Source organism: Mobula birostris, chromosome 9, assembly GCF_030028105.1.
Source record: "Mobula birostris isolate sMobBir1 chromosome 9, sMobBir1.hap1, whole genome shotgun sequence".
Classification (NCBI taxonomy): Eukaryota; Metazoa; Chordata; class Chondrichthyes; order Myliobatiformes; family Myliobatidae; genus Mobula; species Mobula birostris.
This window is the reverse complement of record NC_092378.1, coordinates 154,423,057-154,445,882: the sequence shown is the minus strand read 5'-3', so window position 1 is coordinate 154,445,882 and position 22,826 is coordinate 154,423,057. Positions and strand designations below refer to the sequence as shown.

Here is a 22,826-nt window from a genome sequence, read left to right as displayed (position 1 = left end):
AGATAACAGACATCACCACCGGAGTGGCCGCTGCGAGCTGCGTCGCGCTGCCATCTTCTCCTCCTCTGCTACAACGTCCGATTCCTGCTGCTGTCTGTGAGAAGTTAGTAAATTCGCCCCTTGACCATGTGGGCTTCCTCCAGGTGCTCCTGCTTCCTCCCACAGTCCAAAAATCTGTGGGTTAATTAGGGTTAATAAGTTGGTGGACATGGTGTGTTGGCGTCAGAAGCACGGCAGCAGGTATGGGCTGTCCCCAGCACATCTTTGACTTTTTTTGATGCAGAATTAGGCCATTTGGCCCATCAAGTCTGCTCTGCCCTTCCATCATGGCTGATTTATTATCCCTTTCAACCCCTTCCCCCCATGACCTTTGATGCCCTAACCAAGAACCTGTTAACCTCCACTTTTAAATATAATCAGTAACTCAGTCTCCACAGACATCTGTGGAAATGAATTCCACAGATTCACCACCCTCTTGCTAAAGAAATTCTTCCTCATCTTAGTTCTAAATGGATGTCCCTCTGTTCTGAGGCTGTGTCCACTCGTCCTAGACTCCCCCGTTATAGGGAACATCCTCTCCACATCCACTCTATCCTGATCTCTCAATAACAATAGGTTTCAAGTGAGTTGGTTGTTCACACAAATGATGCATTTTACTGTATATTTCAATGTACATGTGGCAAAACCTTTCCTGCAGACACTATAATATTTAACCAAACCTCAGTTGTTGTGAAGCCACTTCAGGCCATTGGCCACAGGGGGCAGCGTTGGCTGCTGGAGGGATTGTCTGTGCTGTGTCACAGGCGGCCACCAGATGGCAGGTTCCCCTCAGCTGCCTCAGAGTCGAAGCTGAATCACTCACTGAAATGATATGATATGATCACAGTGCAGTTCAAAGACATTAAAACCCATAAATTACAATATAAATAAATGATGCAAAAGAGGAACAATGAGGTAGTTTTTATGGTTTCATGGACTTCTCAGAAGTTTTATTCTGACGTCCTCTGTAAGAAGTTTGTGCGACCTTCCAATAGGTGCGTGTGTTTCCTGCTGCAGTCCAAAGACAACAGTTAGTAGGTTAATTGGTCATTGTAAACTGTGCGGTGATTAGGCTAGGGTTAAATAGGGTTGCTTGTTGGACCAGAGAGGCCAGTTCCATGCTGTATGTCTAATAAAGATAAATAAAATAAAATAAAATCTGATGCCAGAGGGGAAGAAGCTGCTCCTGAAATGTTAAGTGTGTGTCCCCAGACTCCTGTTCCTCCTCTCTGATGGTAGTAATGAGCAGGGGGCATGTCCCAGATGGTGACGGTCCTTTATGATGGATGCTGCTTTTTTGAAACTTGGAACAGTTCAGCACAGTACGGCCCTTCATGTTGTGTCTCCCTGTGTAAACCTACTCCACGATCAGTCTAATACCTCACTTTTACACACCCCTTAATCCTCCATTTTGCTTTCAACCTTGAGCCTATCTCAAATGTATCTGCCTCTTCCGCAACCTCTGGCAGCGCATTCCGTGCACCCACCATCCCTGTGTTTTTAAAAAAAACAACCTATGACATCCCCCCCGAACTTTGCCCCACTCAAATGGATAAACTCTGACATTGACCATTGCCACCATAGGGAAAAAGTCTCTGATCACTCGATTTTTTGCCTCTCATAGTCTTATAAAACATCATAAAATTGCTACTCATCCTCCTTCACTCCAAAGAGAAAGGCCCTAACTCGCTCAACTTGTCTCATAAACATCTCTAATCCAGACAGAATCCTGGTAAATCTCCTCTGCACCCTCTCTAAAGCTTCCACATCCTTCCCTTAATGAGGTGACCAGAACTGAGCACAATACTCCGTGTGGTCTAAACCAGTTTTAAAGAGCTGTGACAAAATTCTCTATGGCAGCATCCGGTCACTCCATTTACCCAGGTCATGTCTTTATCTCACCCAAGATCCTTGCCCCCTCCCTCTCCCAATGCCCTCTTTCTACACCCGCCCGGCCCGCAGCATTGTTCACGGTGAATGACGACTTGTCTGGTGTGTCATAAACTGTGTTTGGTCAGTCAGGTTTATTATCACTGACCTAGCGTGAAACTTGTGGTACGATGTGTAATAAATGACAGTAAGAAATATAAAAATAACAAATTAGTGGAAAAACAGAGCAAAGTATTGAGCAACACACATCAAAGTTGCTGGTGAACGCACAGGCCAGGCAGCATCTCTAGGAAGAGGTGCAGTCGACGTTTCAGGCCGAGACCCTTCGTCAGGACTAACTGAAGGAAGGGTTAGTAAGAGATTTTGCTATCTCTTACTAACTGTTCCTTCAGTTAGTCCTGACGAACGGTCTCGGCCTGAAACGTCGACTGCACCTCTTCCTAGAGATGCTGCCTGGCCTGCTGCGTTCACCAGCAACTTTGATGTGTGTTGCTTGAATTTCCAGCATCTGCAGAATTCCTGTTGTTTGCAAAGTACTGAGGTAGTGTTCATAGTCCGTTCAGAAATCTGACAGCAGAAGGAAGAGGCTGTTTCTAAACAGTTGTGTGTGTTTTTAGGCTCTTGTACCACCACCTTGATGGTAGTAACGGGAAGAGGGTATGAGCTGGGTGATGGGGATCGTTAATGACCGATGCTGTCTTTTTGAGGTTTGCCTTTTGAAGATGCTGGGAGGGCCAGTGCATGTGATGGAGCAGGCTGAGTTTACAACCCTAACTAATAACAACTAACCCAGTTCTCTTCACCTCTGTGACTGTCTTTTAGGATAAGATGCTGCGTATTTTTGACCCCAGGACCAAGACTTCAGCTGTGCAGGTAAGTGTCTCACTCTCACTCAATTCTTGCAGGAAACCTGCCGCACCACAGGCAGTGGGTGCCTTAAAGCTCAGTGGACACATCACCCCCTCTCTGTGCTCAGAGAGTGTAGGGCTTGTGTATGTAAACCTCATTCAGTCAAACCCGTGCAGGACTTGCTCTCTGGGACAGTGGAACTTGTTTCTCATCTCCCCCTCCTACTACTCCGGACCCTCTCACTGCCCACCCTGCCACCTTGCTCTCTTCCCCCCCCCCCAACTCGTCCCGCTCCCCCCACTGGCCCAGCTCTCCCCCCCCTGCCCCATTCCTCCCCGCCCCCACTCGCCCTGCTCTTCCCCCTCCCCCAACACCATTCCTCCCCCAGCCACACTACACCACCCCCCCTTCCACCAAGCAGAATAATGTGTTTGAGTAGGGTAACAATTCAACCATGATTGAATGGCTGAGCAGACTCGATGGGCCGAATGGCCTAATTCTGCTCCTATGTTTCCTGGTCTTGTAACTTCTTTTTAATGAATCCCGTTGGTTTTCCTCTGTTACTGAATACTTGTGCAGATGATCAAAGTTACGTCCCTTGTACTAACCGTTTAGCAGTGGAACGAAGGGCTCGTTTCCCTTTCGGTTGGTTTCCTGCAGCTGACGGGTTAATGGCCGTGTGCAGTTTCAGCCCCGCTCCCAGACTGCGAGGCCGGCTGAGACATCACAGACCTCTCTCTGCTGACTGTGCCTGGAAACATTGCCATGGCAACGGGCTGAAGGAACAGGCTTGGCTGCTTCTGGAACGTGTGGTATTTGGGCCCTGCTTAATGAGCTGATCCTGTGTAAACAGCCCCAGTCTGATGGTTAGGGTTAGTGTAACAAGTTAGCACTTCACAGCAACACTGATTGCCATTGGGGTTCACTTCCTGCCACAGACTATCAGAAATTTGTATGTGTCCCGCCCCCCCCCCCCCCCGAGACGGTATGGGTTTCAACTGGGTGGGCTTGCTCCAGCTTCCAAGCTTCCACCCATTTATGGGCTGCCCCCAGCACATTCTCGGACCGTGATGATCGTTGACGCATTTCACTGTATGTTTCAATGTACATGTGACTAATAAAGCTAATCTTCTTTTAAAAACACTTTAAAAAAACTTCACATCAGAAGTCTCAAGATTGTGGAGAATGTTTCTGGAACTGGAGGGTGGGAGGGTGGGAAGAGGAACCCGGACTGGCTTCTGGTCTGTTACTCCCTGAGCCTGGGATAGAAGGAAGAATGGAGAGGTTAACAGGAAGGAGTGAGGGGCTGCCGATGCTGGAAGAACACGTTGGGTCAGGCAACATCTGTGGAAGGCTGGGGCCATGGGAGGGGCAAGGAATTGTTGACTATTCGGATTGAAATCTCCCCCACCCAACCACCCACCTACCTGCTCACCTGGTCTCACCTATAACCTGCCAGTTTATGGTCTGTTCCTTCCCCCTCCCCCCCCCCATCTTATTCTGTCGTCTTCCCCTTTCCTTTCCAGTCCTGGGAAGGGTCTTGGTCAGAAACGTTGACGTTTCTGTAGAGGCTGTCTGACCTGCTGAGTTCCTGTAGCACTTTCCTGAATCGGAGTCAGGTTTTTTTAATCACTGACGTACAGTATGTCTTACAACCTGTTGTTTGTGGCAGCTGTTGATTGCGATGCATAAACTCAGAAATTGCAATATGAAATAAATAGGGAGAGTGAGAAAAGTAGGGCAAAAAAGAGTGAGGTGCTGTCCTCAAAGTAGTTCTCTGGATTTCCAGCATCTGCAGAAACTCTTGTGTTTATCGGGGCTAAGGTGACAGGATAGTGGGGAACGAAGCCATGAGGGAAGAGGAGACAGAGGAGAGATGCAGCAGGTAGGGGAGAATTGCCATGGGCTGGGAGAGGGGGTTAGGAGGAAAGGGAAAGGAGCAAAATGGTGGGGATGGGGATGGTTTGTTGCGGTGTGGTTAGAAGAATGAGTAGGGGAGAGATGCCAGGGTCTGTGTTGGTGGCCTCGGCATCAATGACTGCCCCTTGTCACTGTGCGTGTTGGACAGGTTGGACTAGGTGATGGTTGAGCAGTGATTTCCATCTCCTGCAGAAGTGAGCCCTGGACCGTCTTGACGGCAGTGCCTGTCAACAGATGCGAGCGTGGGGGGTGGGGGAGGAGGAGGAACAGCAGGAAGCTGTCACTGAGGCCACTGCTCTCCAACGTTTACTTTTCCTATCCCCGTCAGTTTGAAATCATTCCTGTCAGGCAGGCTGCCTGCCCTGAGGGTGGGAGGCGTGCTGTCATTAAACTAGTGAACACAGAGCCAGGGTTAGCTGTAGCTTCCTCCAGCAAGAAGGCACTCTCCTCCCCTGACTGATGAAGGGTTCTACGAGCCTTTCCTAATAAATATCACACACACCCAGAGTGCTGGAGGAGCTCAGCAGTTCAGGCAGCATCTGTGGAGTCAACATTTTGTGCTGGGACATCAGAACTGGAAAGGAAGGGGAGAAGGAGTCAGAATAAGGTGGTGAGAGGACGGCAAGGAAGAGAAGTGAGAAGGTCATGGGTGCAGCCAGATGGGTGGGGGTGAGGTGGATGAAGGAAGAAACTGGGAGGTGATAGGCGGAAAAGGTAAAGGGTCAAATAAGGAGGAGTCTGATCAGGGAAAAGAGTGGATTATTTGAGAAAGGGGAGGAAGATGGGTCCAGCAGAGTGGTTGAGGCAGGTTCGATGTTGTCATTTAAAGTTAAATTGGACAGATATATGGACAGGAAAGGAACGGAGGGTTATGGGCTGAGTGCAGGTCAGTGGGACTAGGTGAGAGTAAGAGTTCGGCACGGACTAGAAGGGTTGAGATGGCCTGTTTCCGTGCTGTAATTGTTACATGGTTATATGGGCTTCAGGGGGAGGTAATCAGCAGGTATTAACACAGCGCCTTACACTGTAGAAAATCTAATGGATCACAGTGGCAAAAGGAAGTTGGTGGCAGGGGGGAATAAAGATTAACAATGAAGTGTGTTGTTTGCATCATTAACCAACACAGTTGGAGGATGTGCTGGGGCAGCCTGGAGGTACTACCATGCTTCCGGCACCAACATAGCTTGTCCATGACTTACTAACCCTGACCGGTACGTCTTTGGAGTGTGGGAGGAAACCGGACCACCCGGAGGAAATCCACGCGGTCACAGGGAGAACGTACAAACTCCTCGCTGACAGCGTTAGGAATTGTACCTGGCCTGAAGATACATGCACCGAGCAGTTCATGAACAGCTTCTTCCCCTCCGCCATCAGATTTGTGAACAGTCCATGAACGATGCACACTACCTCACTGTTTTTCCTTCTCTTCGCACTATTTATTGTTCTATGCGCTCAGTGCCCGTTTTATTAGAAACAGAGTGAAACCTGCAGTGCTCTTCTGCTGCATCGTCTTCAATGTTTTGTTTGTTCAGAGATGCTCTTCTGCACACCACCGTTGGAACGTGTGGTTATTTGAGTTACTGTTGCCTTCCTGTCAGCTTGAACCAGTCTGGCCATTCTCCTCTGACCTCTCTCATTGACAATGCACTTCTACCCACAGAACTGCTGCTCACTGGATTTTCATTTTGTTTTTTGCACCATTTTCTGTAAACTCTGGAGCAGTAATTCCTGACAGAGGTGGTTACATACTCAAAGGGGGGGTATTAGGGGAAATAGAAGTCATGGGGGATGACTCTTGGAGGGGGGGTACGTGGCGACCAAACCTGAAGTACGAGACCTGACCGAGCACGTCAGCTCGCTGTCGTCGTCAACATTTGATACGTGTTCCCAGTTCGTGTTCATTATTTTAATTTAGCCCCATTAATGATGCATGAATGTGTACAGCGTAATCTCTGAGAGTCTGAAGGCGGTGAAGCCTTGAATTCTAATCCTGCTAGGAAACAGAGACTACAGAAAGTGCGTCAGTACAATGTTACATACCTGGAGTATGGTTTTATTCCTTTCCTGTCAGATCAGGGACTCCCCACGTGTCTTATTTGTAATACTGTACTGTCCAACGAAGCCATGAAACCATCAAGATCGCAGGATCACTTCTGTAAGAGCCACCCAAAAAAGGCTACTTATGGAATTACTCAGTTCCAGAAGATGAAAGATGCATTTGGAAAGTGTTGCACACTCGAGTCATTTGCCAGGAAAGCTAAAATGACCTTGATAGAGGTCTCATTACATTTCCAAAATAATAACAGTGGAAAATCTCATACAATTGGTGAAAGATTAATAACGCCTGCTGTATCAGAAGTGCTCACTACTCTTCTGAAAATTGATACCAGTATTTAAAAAATCAAGTCCCTCTGAGTAATAACTCTGTAGCTCGTCGTATTGACGAATTGAGTGAAGACACTGAGTATCAACTATGCACAGAGCTACTAAAAACAGACTTTGAGAAATAACTGGATGAGTCAACTGTGCGAGACAATGAGGCATTGCTAATGGCATTTGTATGGGTTATCAAAAATAGAAAAGTTAATGAAGAGATTCTCTTTTGTAAAAGTTAAAAACAAATATCAATGGAGAATCAATCTACAGTGAACTCAAAGTATACAGTGAAGATAAAAGTATTCTGATTAGGAACATGATTTCTTGTCCAACAGGTGGAACATCATACGTATATGACAGGTCGCCATGCTGGTTTAGTGGCATTTATGAAAAAAGAAATTTCAAGTCTGTTTGCAATCTATTGTGTAATTCATTGTCAACATTTCGCAGCCAAAAACCTCAGACAGCAATTTTTTTCAAGCAAATCTTATAATATCTGCTATCAACCAAATTAAAGCTCATCAATTAAATAGAATATTCTCCAGTTATGCCAGGATAATGATTAAGAGTTTGAAGGCTTGCTTCTTCACACTGAAGTGCATTGGCTGCCAAAAGACTGCTGCTTAAAACATTTCTTTGATCTTTTTGACACTGTGGTTGAATTTTTGCTCAAAGTCGACAAGTGCTTGGGAAACAAAATTGAACTTCTACATGGAGATGTGGCCTTACCTAGCTGATCTGTATGAACATTTCAAATATGAAACTGCAAGGTGAGAATTTCAACTTAATCCAGGCAAAAAGTGCGATGTCCACTTTTATCAGAGACTGGAAATATTTAAGTAAAACACTGGGAGAAGAATGTTCTCGTAGTTTCCCTGCATGGAAAGTATGGCACTCTCTTTCACAGACAGTGATTTGCAAGAGTGCTGCTTACACCTGCAGTCACAGAAGAAGGATTTTCAGAATCAATTCAAGGATTGGAACAATCTGGAAATTCCGGATTGAGTAACTAACCCATTGCAAGGTGGAAGAACAGGAAGAGAGCTTGCAAGAAGAAATTTAAAAAATTCAAAATGATGAGGAAGCAAAAATGCTTTTCAAAAGTGTCAGCTTTTGCAGTATGTGGCTATGTTGTCATAAGAAGTTTCTTGTTCTTTGGAGAAGGGCCAAATTGCTCTTCATTGCATTTCCTTTCTCCTCCTACCTTGTTGAAGGAGGCTTCAGTAGAGTGAACCACACACTCACAAAAAACAGAAACCGCTTGGACATTGTTATGCATGGGGACTTGAGGCTTTTGTTGTCACAACTTGAACCAGGTATTCAACTCTTGCTAAAAAACCATCAAGCTCATGGATCGCATTGATATTGAAGCTGCTGTATAGTGCACAGGTACTGTGTAAGCTAGGTTTAAAGACAAATAAAAATTTAAAGCAGAATTATTTTTCTCATGTTAGCATATGGTAGACATGTTTTACACTATGGGGGTGCCGGAAAGTATATTTTGCCTAAGAAAGGCATTGGCAAGTATGAAGGTGCTTTAGGGGGGCATTGGTTTAAAAAAAAAAGTTGGGAAGCACTGCTCAAGGGACTTGTGTGTGAAAATGCCAGTAGATCAGCAGTTTCTCAGGTACGCAAACCACTGTCTGGCAATAATAATTATTCCACAGTCAAAGTCACTTAGATCACATTCCTTTCCAATTCTGATGTTTGGTCTGAACAACAACTGAACCTCTTGGCCATGTCTGCATGCTTTTATGCATTGAGTTGCTGTCTCGTTAGATATTTGTGTCACGTGACCAGCAACAATGAATATAGAATTGAGTCAAGTTTTATAAACAAACATAAACATTTGTTAAACTCTGCTCAACAATAGCAAAAGGTATTCAAACGACTAACTTAACTGGAAGTTAACTGCTATACGGCAACTCTGGAACAGTTCTTAAAGTGGTAAATTCGAAAGTCCAAGTGATTTACACAGTCAAGAAGGAGAGACTTCTCTGGAAACGGATTTCTTCGAAGACGTGACGTTACTACTGATTCTGTCCAAAAGATTCACGACGAAGGAAATAAAACCGCTTAAAGGAACTGACCTTTTCCAGGTGAATGAACACTGCAAAAACCCTCCTGATCCTACAGGGGTTATCTCAGATGCAGGTCACTATTTATGAACGGAGATTCAATCAGGTCGATCCTTTATGAAACCGCCAAATGACACCAACTTTACTCAATCATTCAGGTTCCCATACTTTAGTAAGGTCTTCACTCTCCAATACTAGACTTACAATAGAAAGTAAAACTCCACTTTAAAATGAAACCGTGTCATGAAACGAATACGCAGCATAACGGAGTAATTGACAAATTAAACAACGAATCAACTGCGTAACAACAGGGGTTTCCCGTTATATTCCTGTTGAGAACATCACGTGACCTCACACTGGCGGGAAAATCACATCACCCCACCATCACTAGACCATTACATCAGGCTCACAAGATACTGGATTACATCATGGTCATAAGACAGTCACAAGATACCCACGAGGTATGTAACATTTGTATTAACGATCAGGTGTAAAGATATATCTAATAAAGTGGCCACTGAATGTATATTCTTGTAACTTGTAGTATTGGCTATGTCTTGCACTGCACTGCTGCTGCAAAACAACAAATTTCACGATGTACTGTATGTCTGTGATCATAAACCGGAATCTGAAACTGAGGAGGGTTTAGGTAGGGCGGATGAGGGGGAGAAGGCCTGGACATTGTACATCTGATAAGAGAGGATAGTGGTCCACGGAGGAAAGGGAACACGTTGAACATCGATTTCTCTAACTTCCAGTAATTCCTACCCCTCTCCACTTTTCTTTTTTCCCCATTCCCCGTACTGACTTTTCTCTTACCCCTTCTCACCTGCCCATCACTTCCCTCTGATTCCCTTCCTTCTTGCCATTCTCCCATGGTCCACACTCCTCTCCTTGTTTAACCCTTTACCTCTTCCACCTATCACCTCCCAGCTTCTTACTTCATCTTCCCTCCTTCCCCCTCACCTATCACCTACCAGCTTGTACTCCTTCCACCACCTTTATATTCTGGCTTCTTCCCCCTTCCTTTCCAGTCGTGACGAAGGGTCTCGCCCCATCACCCAGAATATGTCATCGCTACCATTAAGGAGGAGGTACAGGAGCTTGAAGACACACACTCAACGTTTCAGGGACAGCTTCTTCCCCTCTGTCGTCAGATTTCTGAATGGACAATGAAGACGTGAACACTATCTCATTAGTTTTTGTTTCCTTATTTTGTATTTGCTCTTTTTCCCCCCACTACTTAGTTAATTTTATATATTTGTATATATTTTTAAAATTTTAACTTATAGTTTTTTAAATTATTTATTACAATGTACTGCTCCTACAAAACAACAAATTTCATGACAACTGCCAGTGATATTAAACCTGATTCTGAAACATGGACAGTTTATTCCCCTCCACAGATGCTGCCTGACCTGCTGAGTTCCTGCAGTATTTTGTGTGTGTTGTTCTGGATTTCCATCTCTTGTGTTTAGGCTTTGCTTTCGGCCCAGCTGTGTTTTGCCAGTCCTCTCTAGCTCACCACGTGCTTGTGACTGTCATGGTAAACATTAGTACAAGGCCAGGCACTCTTTTCTTTGGCTGGTGATCACTCATTGTGAGGGTTGCCTTTCTATTTGTGTTGGTCCTCTCCCTGATCGTGTGGTGTTGTGGCCAGCAGCTGTCATCGGAGCAGGGAGAGGCTGGAGGGGAAGAGTGATCTGGGAGCAAAGCGGCATACATCATCAGGGACCCCCACCACCCAGGCCATCCTCTCTTCTCGCTGCTGACTTCAGGAAGGAAGTACAGGAACCTCAGGACTCACACCACCAGGTTCAGGAACAGTTATTACCCCTCAACCATTAGGCCCTTGAACCATTGAGGATAATTTCACTCAGCCACTCACCATCACTGAACTGTGCTCACAACCAATGGACTCACTTTCAAGGGCTTTTTATCTCATGTTTTCAATGCTTGTTATCATGATTATATTTTTCTTTTTGTATTTGCACAGTTTGCCGTCTTTTGCACACTGGTCGTTTGTCCATCTTGTGTCGAGTCTGTCATTAATTCTGTTGTCTTTCTTTGTATATTTGCTGAGTGTGCCCACAAGAAAATGAATCTCAGGGTTGTAGATGGTCACATGTACGTACTTTGATAATAAATTTACTTTGAACTTTGGTATTGGGCTTGCTTCACACATGCTTAACAAATCCTCTGTTTTTCCTAGTCTGTTAAAGGGCACGACACCATCAAGGATTCCCGCCTGCTGTGGCTGAGTGCATTGAATACTGTCTTGTCGACTGGGTTTAGCCAGGTAACTATTGTACAGAATGCATGTGAGTCTGCTGTCCACGGGTGGGCTGTGATGGTGAGGAGACCACAGCAGTTCACACACTGGCCCCCTGTCCTACTATTCTCCTATAATCCACCCCCCCCCCAGGATGATGTAACTCAGTGTCAACAATTCCTATCCTACCCCCCTCCACACAGAATCTGCTCGACCCGCTGAGTTCCTCCAGCAGGCTGTTTGTGTCCACAGATTCCGGCATCTGCAGTGTCATATGTCCTCGATCTCACGGAGTCCCAGAGCCATACAGCTGGATACAGGCCCTTTGGCCCAACCAGTCCGTGTCGAGCACAGTGCCCAGCTGGCTCACCCCAATGTTCTGCTCCCTCACACAGTACTGCCTCTCCACGTACCTGTCCAAGGGCTTCTTTAGTTACTGTACCCGCCCCAACCACTTCCTCTGGCAACTTGTTGCCCTTCAGCCCTTTTTAAATCTATGCCCTCTAGTTTTGGACTTCCCACCCCATCCAACACAGCTTCAACATAGTGTCTAACTCCTGTACTCAGTACTTTGACTTATGAAGGCCAATGTGCCAAAAGCTCCCTTCATGACCCTATCTACCTGTGACAGCACTTTCAAGGAATTATGGACCTGTCTTCATAAATCCTCTGTTCTATTGCACTCCTTAATGCCCTACTGTTTACTGTGTAAGTTCTACCCTGTTTCGTCCTCCCAAAATGTAACACTTCACACTTGTCTGCATTAAATTCCATCTGCCATTTTTCCAACTGATTGGGATCACTGCAGGCTTTAATCACCTTCCGCACTATCCACTACACCCCCAGTCTCGGTGTCATCCAGAAAACCTATCGTTAATTTCCTAAATTAGCCACAGATAGTGCAGCCTCTCTTTCCCGCTAGAGTATTGTTGCTGAGATTTATAAAATATCTCTTTAAATGCCTGTGACGAGTCATCTACTGCCTGACTCTTTAATCTATTTTCCTTTTCCACTTCAGCCAAATAAGTCCTCACACCACTGTCAGTGCTTTTGTTCAAGTTCTGGATTCCTGGTACAGAACCGACTCTAACGCCCTCAAACTAAATTTGAAATTCTGCTGTGCTAAGGTCATTCTTTCCTTGAGGTCCTTTACTGTGAGATCATTTGTTAAATTTTCCCTCTTAAGAGGAGGCCTGTGAAGTAGACAGGTTTTTACAACAATCCAATGATTTTGTTGTTACCAGCACTGAAATCAGTACCAATGCCAGGACCATCAGACTCAAAAAAAAAAATTCCTTTCCCCAAGCAGTGAGGCTGATCAACACTTCCACCCACTAATCCACCCTCCACACCCCCACTATTTTATCATTTCCTATCAGTCACCTTCTGTACAGACACTCCTGTTCCTAACATCACTTTGTGGACATACAATCAATTTATGTATATAAGGTATCTTATGTATTTATTTCTATTGTGGTTTTTATTATTGTGTTCTTTATCTTATTTTGTTTTTTGTTTGCTACATCAGATGCAGAGTAATGATTATTTTGTTCTCCTTTATACTTGTGTACTGGGATTGACATTAAACAATCTTGAATTGAGAAGATTTATTACATACTTAATGACTTGAATTCAAGCTCCCCTGTTGCCAAGATGGGATTGGAACTTTTGTTCCTGAAGAATGATCTCACCTAATGTCACAGAAGGTGATTGCTCAGCCTATCAAGCCCGTGCTGGCTCTCTGCAGAACAACTGTATGAGCCAAATTTCCCTGTGCTCCTGGGGCTTTGATACTCTTTTCATTCTTTTGTTACTAAACCACTTATCTTGAAGTTGTAGTGATGAGGCCAAATTTGGAATATTGTTTGCAGTTTTGGTCACCTACCTGCAGGAAAGGTGTAAATAAGATTCAAAGAGTGCAGAGAAAATTTACAATAATATAGCCAGGACTCGAGGACATGAGTTTTAGGGAAAGGTTAATTACTCGCTTTGGGCTTGATTCCGCGCAGTGTAGGAGAATGAGGGGAGATTTGATAGAGGTACACAAAATTATGAGGGGTATAGGTAGGGTAAATGCAAGCAGGCTTTTTCTATTGAGGTTGGGTGAGACTAGAACTAGAGGTCAAAGGTTAAGGGTGAAAGGTGAAATGTTTAAGTAGAACCTGAAGGGGAGCTTCTTCACTCAGAGGGTGGGAGCGTGTGTGGCATGAGTTGACAGTGGAAGTGGTGGATGTGGGTTTGAGTTCAACACTTAAGAGAAGTCTGGGTAAGTACCTGGTGTGAAACATAGAAACGTAGAAAACCTACAGCACAATACAGGCCCTTCGGCCCACAATGCTGTGTTGAACAAGTACTTATTTTAGAAATTATCTAGGGTTACCCATAGCCCTCTATTTTTTCTAAGCTCTATGTACCTATCCAGGAGTCTCTTAAAAGACCCTATCGTATCTGCCTCCACCACCATCGCCATCAGCCCATTCCACGCACTCATCACTCTCTGCTTAAAAAAACTTGCCCTGACATCTCCTCTGCACCTACTTCCAAGCACCTTAAAATTGTGCCCTCTCGTGTTTGCCATTTCAGCCCTGGGAAAAAGCCTCTGACTGTTCACAAAATCAATGCCTCTCATCATCTTATACACCTCTATAAAGTCACCTCTCATCCTCCATTGCTCCAAGGAGAAAAGGCCAAGTTCACTCACCCTGTTTCATAGACACGGAGCGACCACTCTCATCTGAACATCAACAACTCCTCCGTAGAGATCGTTAAAAGCACCAAATTTCTTGGTGTTCACCTGGCCCCTCAACACCAGCTCCATAGCCAAGAAAGCCCAGCAGCGTCTCTACTTTCTGAGAAGGCTGAGAAAAGTCCACCTCCCACCCCACATCCTCACCACATTCTCCAGAGGTTGTATTGAGAGCATCCTGAGCAGCTGCATCACTGCCTGGTTCGGGAATTGCACAGTCTCGGATCATAAGACCCTTTAGCGGATAGTGAGGTCAGCTGAGAAGATCATCGGGATCTCTCTTCCCACCATTACAGACACTCACATCACACGCTGCATCCGCAAAGCAAACAGCATTATGAAGGACCCCACGCACCCCTCGTACAAACTCTTCTCCCTCCTGCCATCTGGCAAAAGGCACCGAAGCATTCGGGCTTTCACGACCAGACTATGTAACAGTTTCTTCCCCCAAGCCATCAGACTCCTCAATACCCAGAGCCTGGACTGATACCAACCTACTGCCCTCTACTGTGAATATTGTCTTGTTTATTATTTATTGTAATGCCTGCACTGTTTTGTGCACTTTATGCAGTCCTGGGTAGGTCTGTAGTCTAGTGTAGTTTTGTGTTGTTTTTACGTAGTTCAGTTTAGTTTTTGTATTCATGGAGCACCATGGTCCTGAAAAACGTCTCGTTTTTACTGTATACTATACCAGCAGTTATGGTCGAAATGACAATAAAAAGTGACTTGTCTTGAATTGTAAGGCATGCTCCCCAATCCAGGCAACATCCTTGTAAATCACCTCTGCACCCTTCCTATAGAAGGGTCTCGGCCCGAAACGTCGACTGTACCTCTTCCTAGAAATGCTGCCTGGCCTGCTGTGTTCACCAGCTACTTTGATGTGTGTTGCTTGAATTTCCAGCATCTACAGAATTCCTGTTGTTTGTGTTCCATGCAGAATATGACCCGTCTACAACCACTCTTTGCCTTCTGAGGGCAAGCCAGTTCTGGATCCACAAAGCAATGTCCCCTTGGATCCCATGCCTCCTTACTTTCTCAATAAGCCTTGCATGGGGTACCTTATCAAATGTCTTGCTGAAATCCATATACACTACATCTACTGCTCTACTTTCATCAATGTGTTTAGTCATATCCTCAAAAAATTTAATCAGGCTCGTAAGGCGCGACTTGCCTTTGACAAAGCCATGCTGACTATTCCTAATCATATCATGCCTCTCCAAGTGTTCATAAATCCTGCCCCTCAGGATCTTCTCCATCAACTTACCAACCACTGAATTAAGACTCACTGATCTATAATTTCCTTGACTATCTCTACTCCCTCTCTTGAATAAGGGAGCAACATCTGCAACCCTCCAATCCTCTGGAACCTTTCCCATCCCCATTGATGATGCAAAGATCAGTGCCAGAGGCTCAGCAATCTCCTTCCTCGCCTCCCACAGTAGCCTGAGGTACATCTCATCCGGTCCCGGTGACTTATCCAACTTGATGCTTTCCAAAAACTCCAGCACCACATCCTCTTTCTTAATGTCTATATGCTCAAGCTTTTCAGTCCGCTGTAAGTCATCCCTACAATCGCCAAGGTCCTTTTCCGTAGTGAATGCTGAAGCAAAGTATTTGCTATCTCCTCTGGTTCCATACACACTTTTCCACTGTCATACTTGATTGGTCCTATTCTCTCACATCTTATCCTCTTGCTCTTCATATACTTGTGGAATGCCTTGGGGTTTTCCTTAATCCTGCTCGCCAAGGCCTTCTCACGGCCCCTTCTGGCTCTCCTAATTTCATTCTTAAGCGCCTTCTTGGTAGCCTTATAATTTTCTAGTTCTCTATCATTATCTATTTTTTTGAACTATTTATTGAGTGGGGTGCTATGGTCCAAATGAGGCTCAATGGGACTAGTCATGAACTAGCTGGGCTGAAGGGCCTGTTTCTGTGCTGTAGTGTTCTGTGTTGCTATCAAACCGAAAGAAAAGCCATTATGTTGTGAAGATTGGTGATCAGTCAGGGAGCTGGGGAATTGCTAGAAAGTAGCAACGCATGACCCAAAGCTGATTAAAGTAGAGAGTAGGCCAGCAAAAAATATTAAAGGAGAAAAAGAGGCAAATTTTAGACAGGTATATGGAGGAATTTAAGGTGGGGGGGGTTATATAGGAGGCAGGGTTTGAAGGTCGGCACAACATTGTGGGCCGAAGGGCCTGTAATATGCTGTACTATTCTATCTTCTAATATGAGTTACCACAGAAGAAGCCAACTAAAGTAAACATCGGTTCCTTAGAGGATGGGACTTTGGAGTAAATGGAGGGTTGGACATTAGAGGATGTAATGTTGGAGCTTTATCAGGCATTGGTCAGACCACACTTGGAGTATTGTGAGCAGTTTTGGGCCCCTTATCTAAGGAAAGATGTGTTGGGATTGGAGAGGGTCCAGAGGAGGTTTATGAGAGTGATCCTGGGAATAAAATGGTTATCATATGAGTGACATTTGATGGCTCTGGGCCTGTACTCACAGGAGTTTAGAAGAATGAGGAGGGATCTCATTGAAACTTATCGAATATTGAAAGGCCTAGATAGAGTGGATGTGGAGGGAATATTTCCAGAATTGGGAGAATTTAGGACCAGCGGGTGCAGCCTCAGAATAGGATATCCTCTTAGAACAGGGATGAGGAGGAATTTCTTTAGCCAGAAGATAGTGAATCTGTGGAACTCGTTGCCAGAAACAGCTGTGGATGCCGAGACATTGAGTATATTTAAGGTTGACAGGTTATTGATTGGTAAGGGTGTCAAAGGTTAAAGGGAAAAGGCAGGAGAGTGGAATTGAGAGGGATAATAAATCAGCCCTGATGGAATGGTGGTGCAGACTCAATGGGCCGAATGGCTAATTGCCTTGTGGTATCTCCCACACAACCCATGCCAGCAGCCTGTGTTTACTGATACGTTGCTGGGTGCTGACTCTGGGGTGTTCTTTCTCACTTCCTGCATCCTTCATTGTCTCTCTAGGTACGCGAGCGGCAAGCGAGACTGTGGGATGTGCGGCAGTTCACCACGCCTCTCAGCACTCTGACGATTGACACGGACCAGGGGTGAGTGCACACATCTGTTTTGTACCCTGTATCACACACTTGGGTCAGTCCTTGTACCACATCTTCTCTCCCCACTGAGGGCATTGAATTTGCACCTCCTGCATTTACTGACATGCATGTGAAATATGTCAGATCTGGGAGGTTCCAATGTCATTCCCCAGACTGAACAGCGGATAACGAATGTTTGTCACGTACCTCGAAACATACAATGAAATGCATTGCAGTGGAGACATCACAGCCTGAGAATATGCTGGGGGCAGCCCGTAAATCTCACCGCCCTTCCGGCACCAAAACAGCATGCCCACAGCTTGCTAACCCGAATCGCACGTCTTCGGAAAGGGGAAGGAGATCGGAGTAACCCAGTGGAAGTTCTGGGCAGAGCCTACAAACTTCTTACAGGCAGTGGCGGCAATTGAACCCTGATCTTACCGCTGGCACTATAAAGCGTTACGATATCATACCACCCTCATAGATTAGTGGAGTTGAAGGCATTGGCTTTGGCAGTTAACCTCCGGTAATGATGGTTCCATACTCCTGGTCCACTGGCTCAGAACAGAGGACGATGAAGACGGGAGGTCAGCGATGGCCTATTCTCCCCTGGGAGCGAAGGGCCCAAGGAGAATAATGGTTTCCCAACAGGAGTGGTCTGAATCACTGTTCCTCCGGCCCACTCACTCAGTCTCTCTCTGTCCTGTTAGATCATCAGAAAATCCTTGTCACATCATGGCCATTCCCTTGATTTCATCTTTAGTCTGCTGTTCTGTCCTGCGGGTCATTGGTGTGCGTAGTGGAAGACTAGAATTGATTGATGTGATACTCCACTGGAAGGGAAGGTCTTGTGACAGTCCGTGGAGCAGAGCAGGAAGAGAGGATTATAAACATGAGATTCTGCAGATGCTGCAAATCTTCAGCAACACGCACAGAAGCTGGAGGAACTCAGCAAGTCAGGCAGCACCTGTATTAATGAATAACACTCGACGTTTCAGTCTGAGATCCTTCATCAGGACTGGGAAGGAAGGAGGAAACCAGAACAAAAAGATGGTGCAAGGAGTACAAGCTGGCAGGTGATAGGTGAGGGGGAAGGTGGGTGGGTGAGGAAGTAAGAAGTTGTGCGGTGATAGATTGAAGAGGTGAAGGGCTGGAGAAGAAGGAATCTGATAAGCGAGGAGAATGGAAGAAAGAAAATGAAGAGGGGAACCAGAATGGTGGATAGAAAAACGGGAGTCAGGGAGCAATTATCAGAAGTTAGAGAAATCGAAATGCATTGAGAGGATTAGTTTCAGAATCAGGTTTACTATCAGTGACATAGGTCATGACATTTATTACTTTGTGGCAGCAGTACAGTGATATATTGAAAATTATAAATATATATATTAAACAAGTTGTGCAAAAAGAGAGCAGAAATAGTGAGATAGTTACCATTCAGAGATTTGATGGCAGAGGGGAAGAAGCTGTTCCTAAAACAATGAGTGTGGGTCTTCAGGCTCCTATACCTCCTCCCTGATGGTAGCAATGGAAAATAAGATTTAAAGGTGGCTTGCAAGATGTGACTGGATCTCCTGTGGGGGTGGAACTAGAAGGAGTGCCATAAATTGGATCATTTCGGAAATAATGTCTGTTTTCCAGGGCCATTTTTCCAAGGCAATGGATATATGAACTCAGTAACTAATTCATTGTAAAACATTTCAAAGTGGAGATTCTTGGAACTTTAAGCATATGTGGAAATGACCGTGACTTTAAAATGAAGAAGAATTTAGAAGCTTAAGTACAACAGCTACTGTACAAAGGGTGGCAAAGTGGCATTGCAGTTCGGGTAATGCTTTACAGCACCAGAGGGTTCACTTCCAGCCCCTGTGTCTCCGTGACTGCATGGGCCTCCTCCATTTGCTCTGGTTTTCTCCCATGTTCTAAAGGTGCGCATTAAGGTTAGTAAGTTGTCAGCATGCTGTGCTGGTGGTGGAGTCACAGTGACACGTGGGCTGCCAAGCACAATACTCAGACTGGGTTGGTTGTTGACGCAAATGACGCATTTCACTTTTGTTTCCATGTTTCACAAGACAAAGGAGCAGAAGTAGGCCATTTGGCCCATCGAGTCTGCTCCGCCATTTTATCATGAGCTGATCCATTTTATCCTATTTAGTCCCACTCCCCTGCCTTCTCACCATAACCTTTGATGCCCTGGCTACTCAGATACCTATCAATCTCTGCCTTAAAGACACCCAACGACTTGGCCTCCACTGCTGCCCGTGGCAACAAATTCCATAGATTCACCACCCTCTGACTAAAAAAATTTCCTCGCATTTCTGTTCTGAAAGGGCGCCCTTCAATCCTTAAGTCATGCCCTCTCGTACTAGACTCCCCCATCATGGGAAACAACTTTGCCACATCCACTCTGTCCATGCCTTTCAACATTCGAAATGTTTCTATAAGGTCTCCCCTCATTCTTCTAAACTCCAAGGAATACAGTCCAAGAGCAGACAAACGTTTCTCATATATTAACCCTCTCATTCCCGGAATCATTCTACTGTACCCTGTCCAACATACATGTGATAAATAAATTAATCTTCTTTAAATACCTGACCCTGGAACAGAAACCACAGGAGCCTTGTTAGTGGCTGGTATAAATGATTTTGTGCAACAGATTGTCCGGCCCACAGAGCCCTTGTGCATTGTGCGAGCCTCCATAGCACAATCTAATCAATACTTCTCAGCCTCAAAAGCAACTCGCACCACCTCCTTTCCAGTTAAAGATTAATTACTCTTGCTGATTTTTGTGGGAGCTTAAGGTCAACTAATTGCAAATTACTAAAAGCCTTCAGAAGCAATAACAAATGTAGAATTAACTAAGCTGGCAAAACCACACTGAGAATGTAGGCTGTTTGTATCCTGACAGAAATATTTAAAGTGGAAGTGTCCACTCCCTTCAGTTTCAGACATGTGATTAGCATCTGTGTGAAGGTCATTTATACTTCTATCCTCCTCTCTTCCTCCTTTCTCTTGTACGCACACACTCACAGACATTGTAAAAGTGTTCACTTATTGCTGCCACAGTTCGTGTGTTTTGGAGCTTTGAATAAGAAAGTGGTGTTTTGTGTGTATGCATGTCGTTTTTATCAAAGAAATAACTAATCATTCGGCTTGTAAAAGTGTTGTTGAGATCCTGTTCAGAGCCACGAAGCTGATGACTGATTACCTCAGCCCACTGAATTAACGCGGGGCTGAATGAATGAGCAAGCCTTCAGGGATTCTTCTCGCTAACTTGCCTCCTAGATCTCATTTGAGTACAGTCGCATCCTCCATGGTTTGCAATAATTTGAATATGTGTGTTACTTAAATAAAACCAATATTTCTGAATTTAAAAAGGGTTACTGGGTACAATGCATTGTTTTTTTTCAAACGAAGAGACAAGAAGCATTTGACTTGACCTGAAGGTTTTCAATGTATGTTGTGTGAACAGTTCACGTACCCTTCACACATTAACGCTGAAGTGGCAGACTTCTTCATTAGTTTTCCTCCTCTCTCTCTCCTCCCCCCCCCCCCCCCCCCCCCGCCGAGCTGTGAAGGTGTTATTAAATGAGACTAGAAACTACTCCCTCCGTGCATGCAAGGACCCTTGACGGGGAAGAATCCAAATTTTCTTTTACAATAAGAGCTTTGCCTTTAGTGACATCTTGTTGTGAACAAAATGGCTGCCTTGATTTCTCGTGTAACCCTTTAGAGAGAGAGTAACTCCTTGGGCCTGATTCTTTTACTACATTATTGTGATGCTTTTTATGCCCTACCAACATACAGTGACCCTCTCATCCATGAACTACAACTCGTCTTAATGATTCTCTTCAACTAGAAGTGGCCCTGCTGAATTATTATAAATTGACTCACAATGTTAGAGTGTACTGTACTAGCATTGGGAGATGGCTTCTAAACCTACTGTGTGCTGAGGCTGTGAAAAAAAACTGGGGAAATTCAGCAGACCCCTAACTTTATCCTGTGTTTAGCTTGAGAGATGGCCCCCTAACCCTATTATGTTTTGAGCAACACACACACAATGCTGGAGGAACTCAGCAGGCCAGGCAGCATCTATGGGGAAAAAAAGTACAGTTGATGTTGAAATGTTAGGAAAGAAGTTGAGAAGCAGGACCTCAAAAGTAGTAATCTCGGGATTACTGCCTGTGCCACGTGACGGTGAGTATAGGAATAGAATGAGGTGGAGGATAAATGTGTGGCTAAGGGATTGGAGCAGGGGGCAGGGATTCAGATTTCTGGATCATTGGGACCTCTTCTGGGGCATATGTGACCTGTACAAAAAGGAGAGGTTGCACTTGAATCCCAGGGGGACCAATATCCTGGCAGGAAGGTTTGCTAAGGCTATTGGGGAGAGTCTAAACTAGAATTGCTGGGGGCTGGGAACCAAACTGAAGTGACGGAGGAAAGGGAGGTTGGCTGACAAATAGAGAAAGTTTGGAGACAGTGTGAGAGGGAGGATAGGCAGATGATAGAGAAGGGACACGCTCAGACCGATGGTTTGAGATGTGTCTATTTTAATGCGAGGAGTGTTATGAACAAAGCGGATGAGCTTAGAGCGTGGATCAGTACTTGGAGCTATGATGTTGTGGCCATTACAGAGACTTGGATGGCTCAGGGGCAGGAATGGTTACTTCGAGTGCCAGGCTTTAGATGTTTCAGAAAGAACAGGGAGGGAGGCAAAAGAGGTGGGGGCGTGGCACTGTTGATCAGAGATGGTGTCACAGTTGCAGAAAAGGAGGAAGTCATGGAGGGATTGTCTATGGAGTCTCTGTGGGTGGAAGTTAGGAATAGGAAGGGGTCAATAACTCTGCTGGGTGTTTTTGATAAACCACCCAATAGTAACAGGGACATCGAGGAGCAGATAGGGAGACAGATCCTGGAAAGGAGTAATAATGACAGGGTTGTCGTGGTGGGAGATTTTAATTTCCCAAATATTGATTGGCATCTCCCTAGAGTGAGGGGTTTAGATGGGGTGGAGTTTGTTAGATGTGTTCAGGAAGTTTTCTTGACACAATACAGGTTTCCCCCACTGTCCGAAAGTAGATCGATCCTATGAAGCCTTTCGTGCCGAAATGGCATAAAGTGAAGAAGCAATTACCATTAATTTATATGGAAATAATTTTTGAGCGTTCTCAGACCCAAAAAATAACCTACCAATCATACCAAATAACACATATAAAATAACACTAACATATAGTAAAAGCAGGAATGATATGAAAAATACACAGCCTGTATAAAGTAGAAATAATGTATGTACAGTGTAGTTTCACTTATCAGAATCGGGAAGATTTAGCCAAAACCGATTGTAGAAAAAAATCGGCACGTACACGCATGTGCACACACCCGCCCGCACAAGGCTTCACAGTCATGGTAGTCTTTCTCGGGTAAACACAAGTTTAAAGTGGGTGCCTTTTTTCGTAAAAGCGTTTTTCGTAAAATCCTCTTCGGATTTCTTTCAGTTAGCGAAAACAGGTACTAATGTAGGTCTTTCGGAAAAGCGAAGTGGCGTAAAGCGAACTTTCGTAAAGCGGGGGACACCTACAAGAGTAAACC

General features: G+C 45.0%; 1 protein-coding gene across 1 annotated transcript in view; it reads left to right on the top strand.

Annotated features, from left to right (window-relative positions):
- Positions 1–22,826, top strand: part of coro7 (coronin 7) — a 177,214-nt gene that overhangs the window by 14,602 nt on the left and 139,786 nt on the right. Inside the window, exons 6-8 of the mRNA XM_072267324.1 lie at positions 2,752–2,802; positions 11,365–11,451; positions 17,167–17,249. Coding sequence (XP_072123425.1) covers positions 2,752–2,802; positions 11,365–11,451; positions 17,167–17,249 — 221 coding nt within the window. The remainder of the gene's footprint in view (positions 1–2,751; positions 2,803–11,364; positions 11,452–17,166; positions 17,250–22,826) is intronic.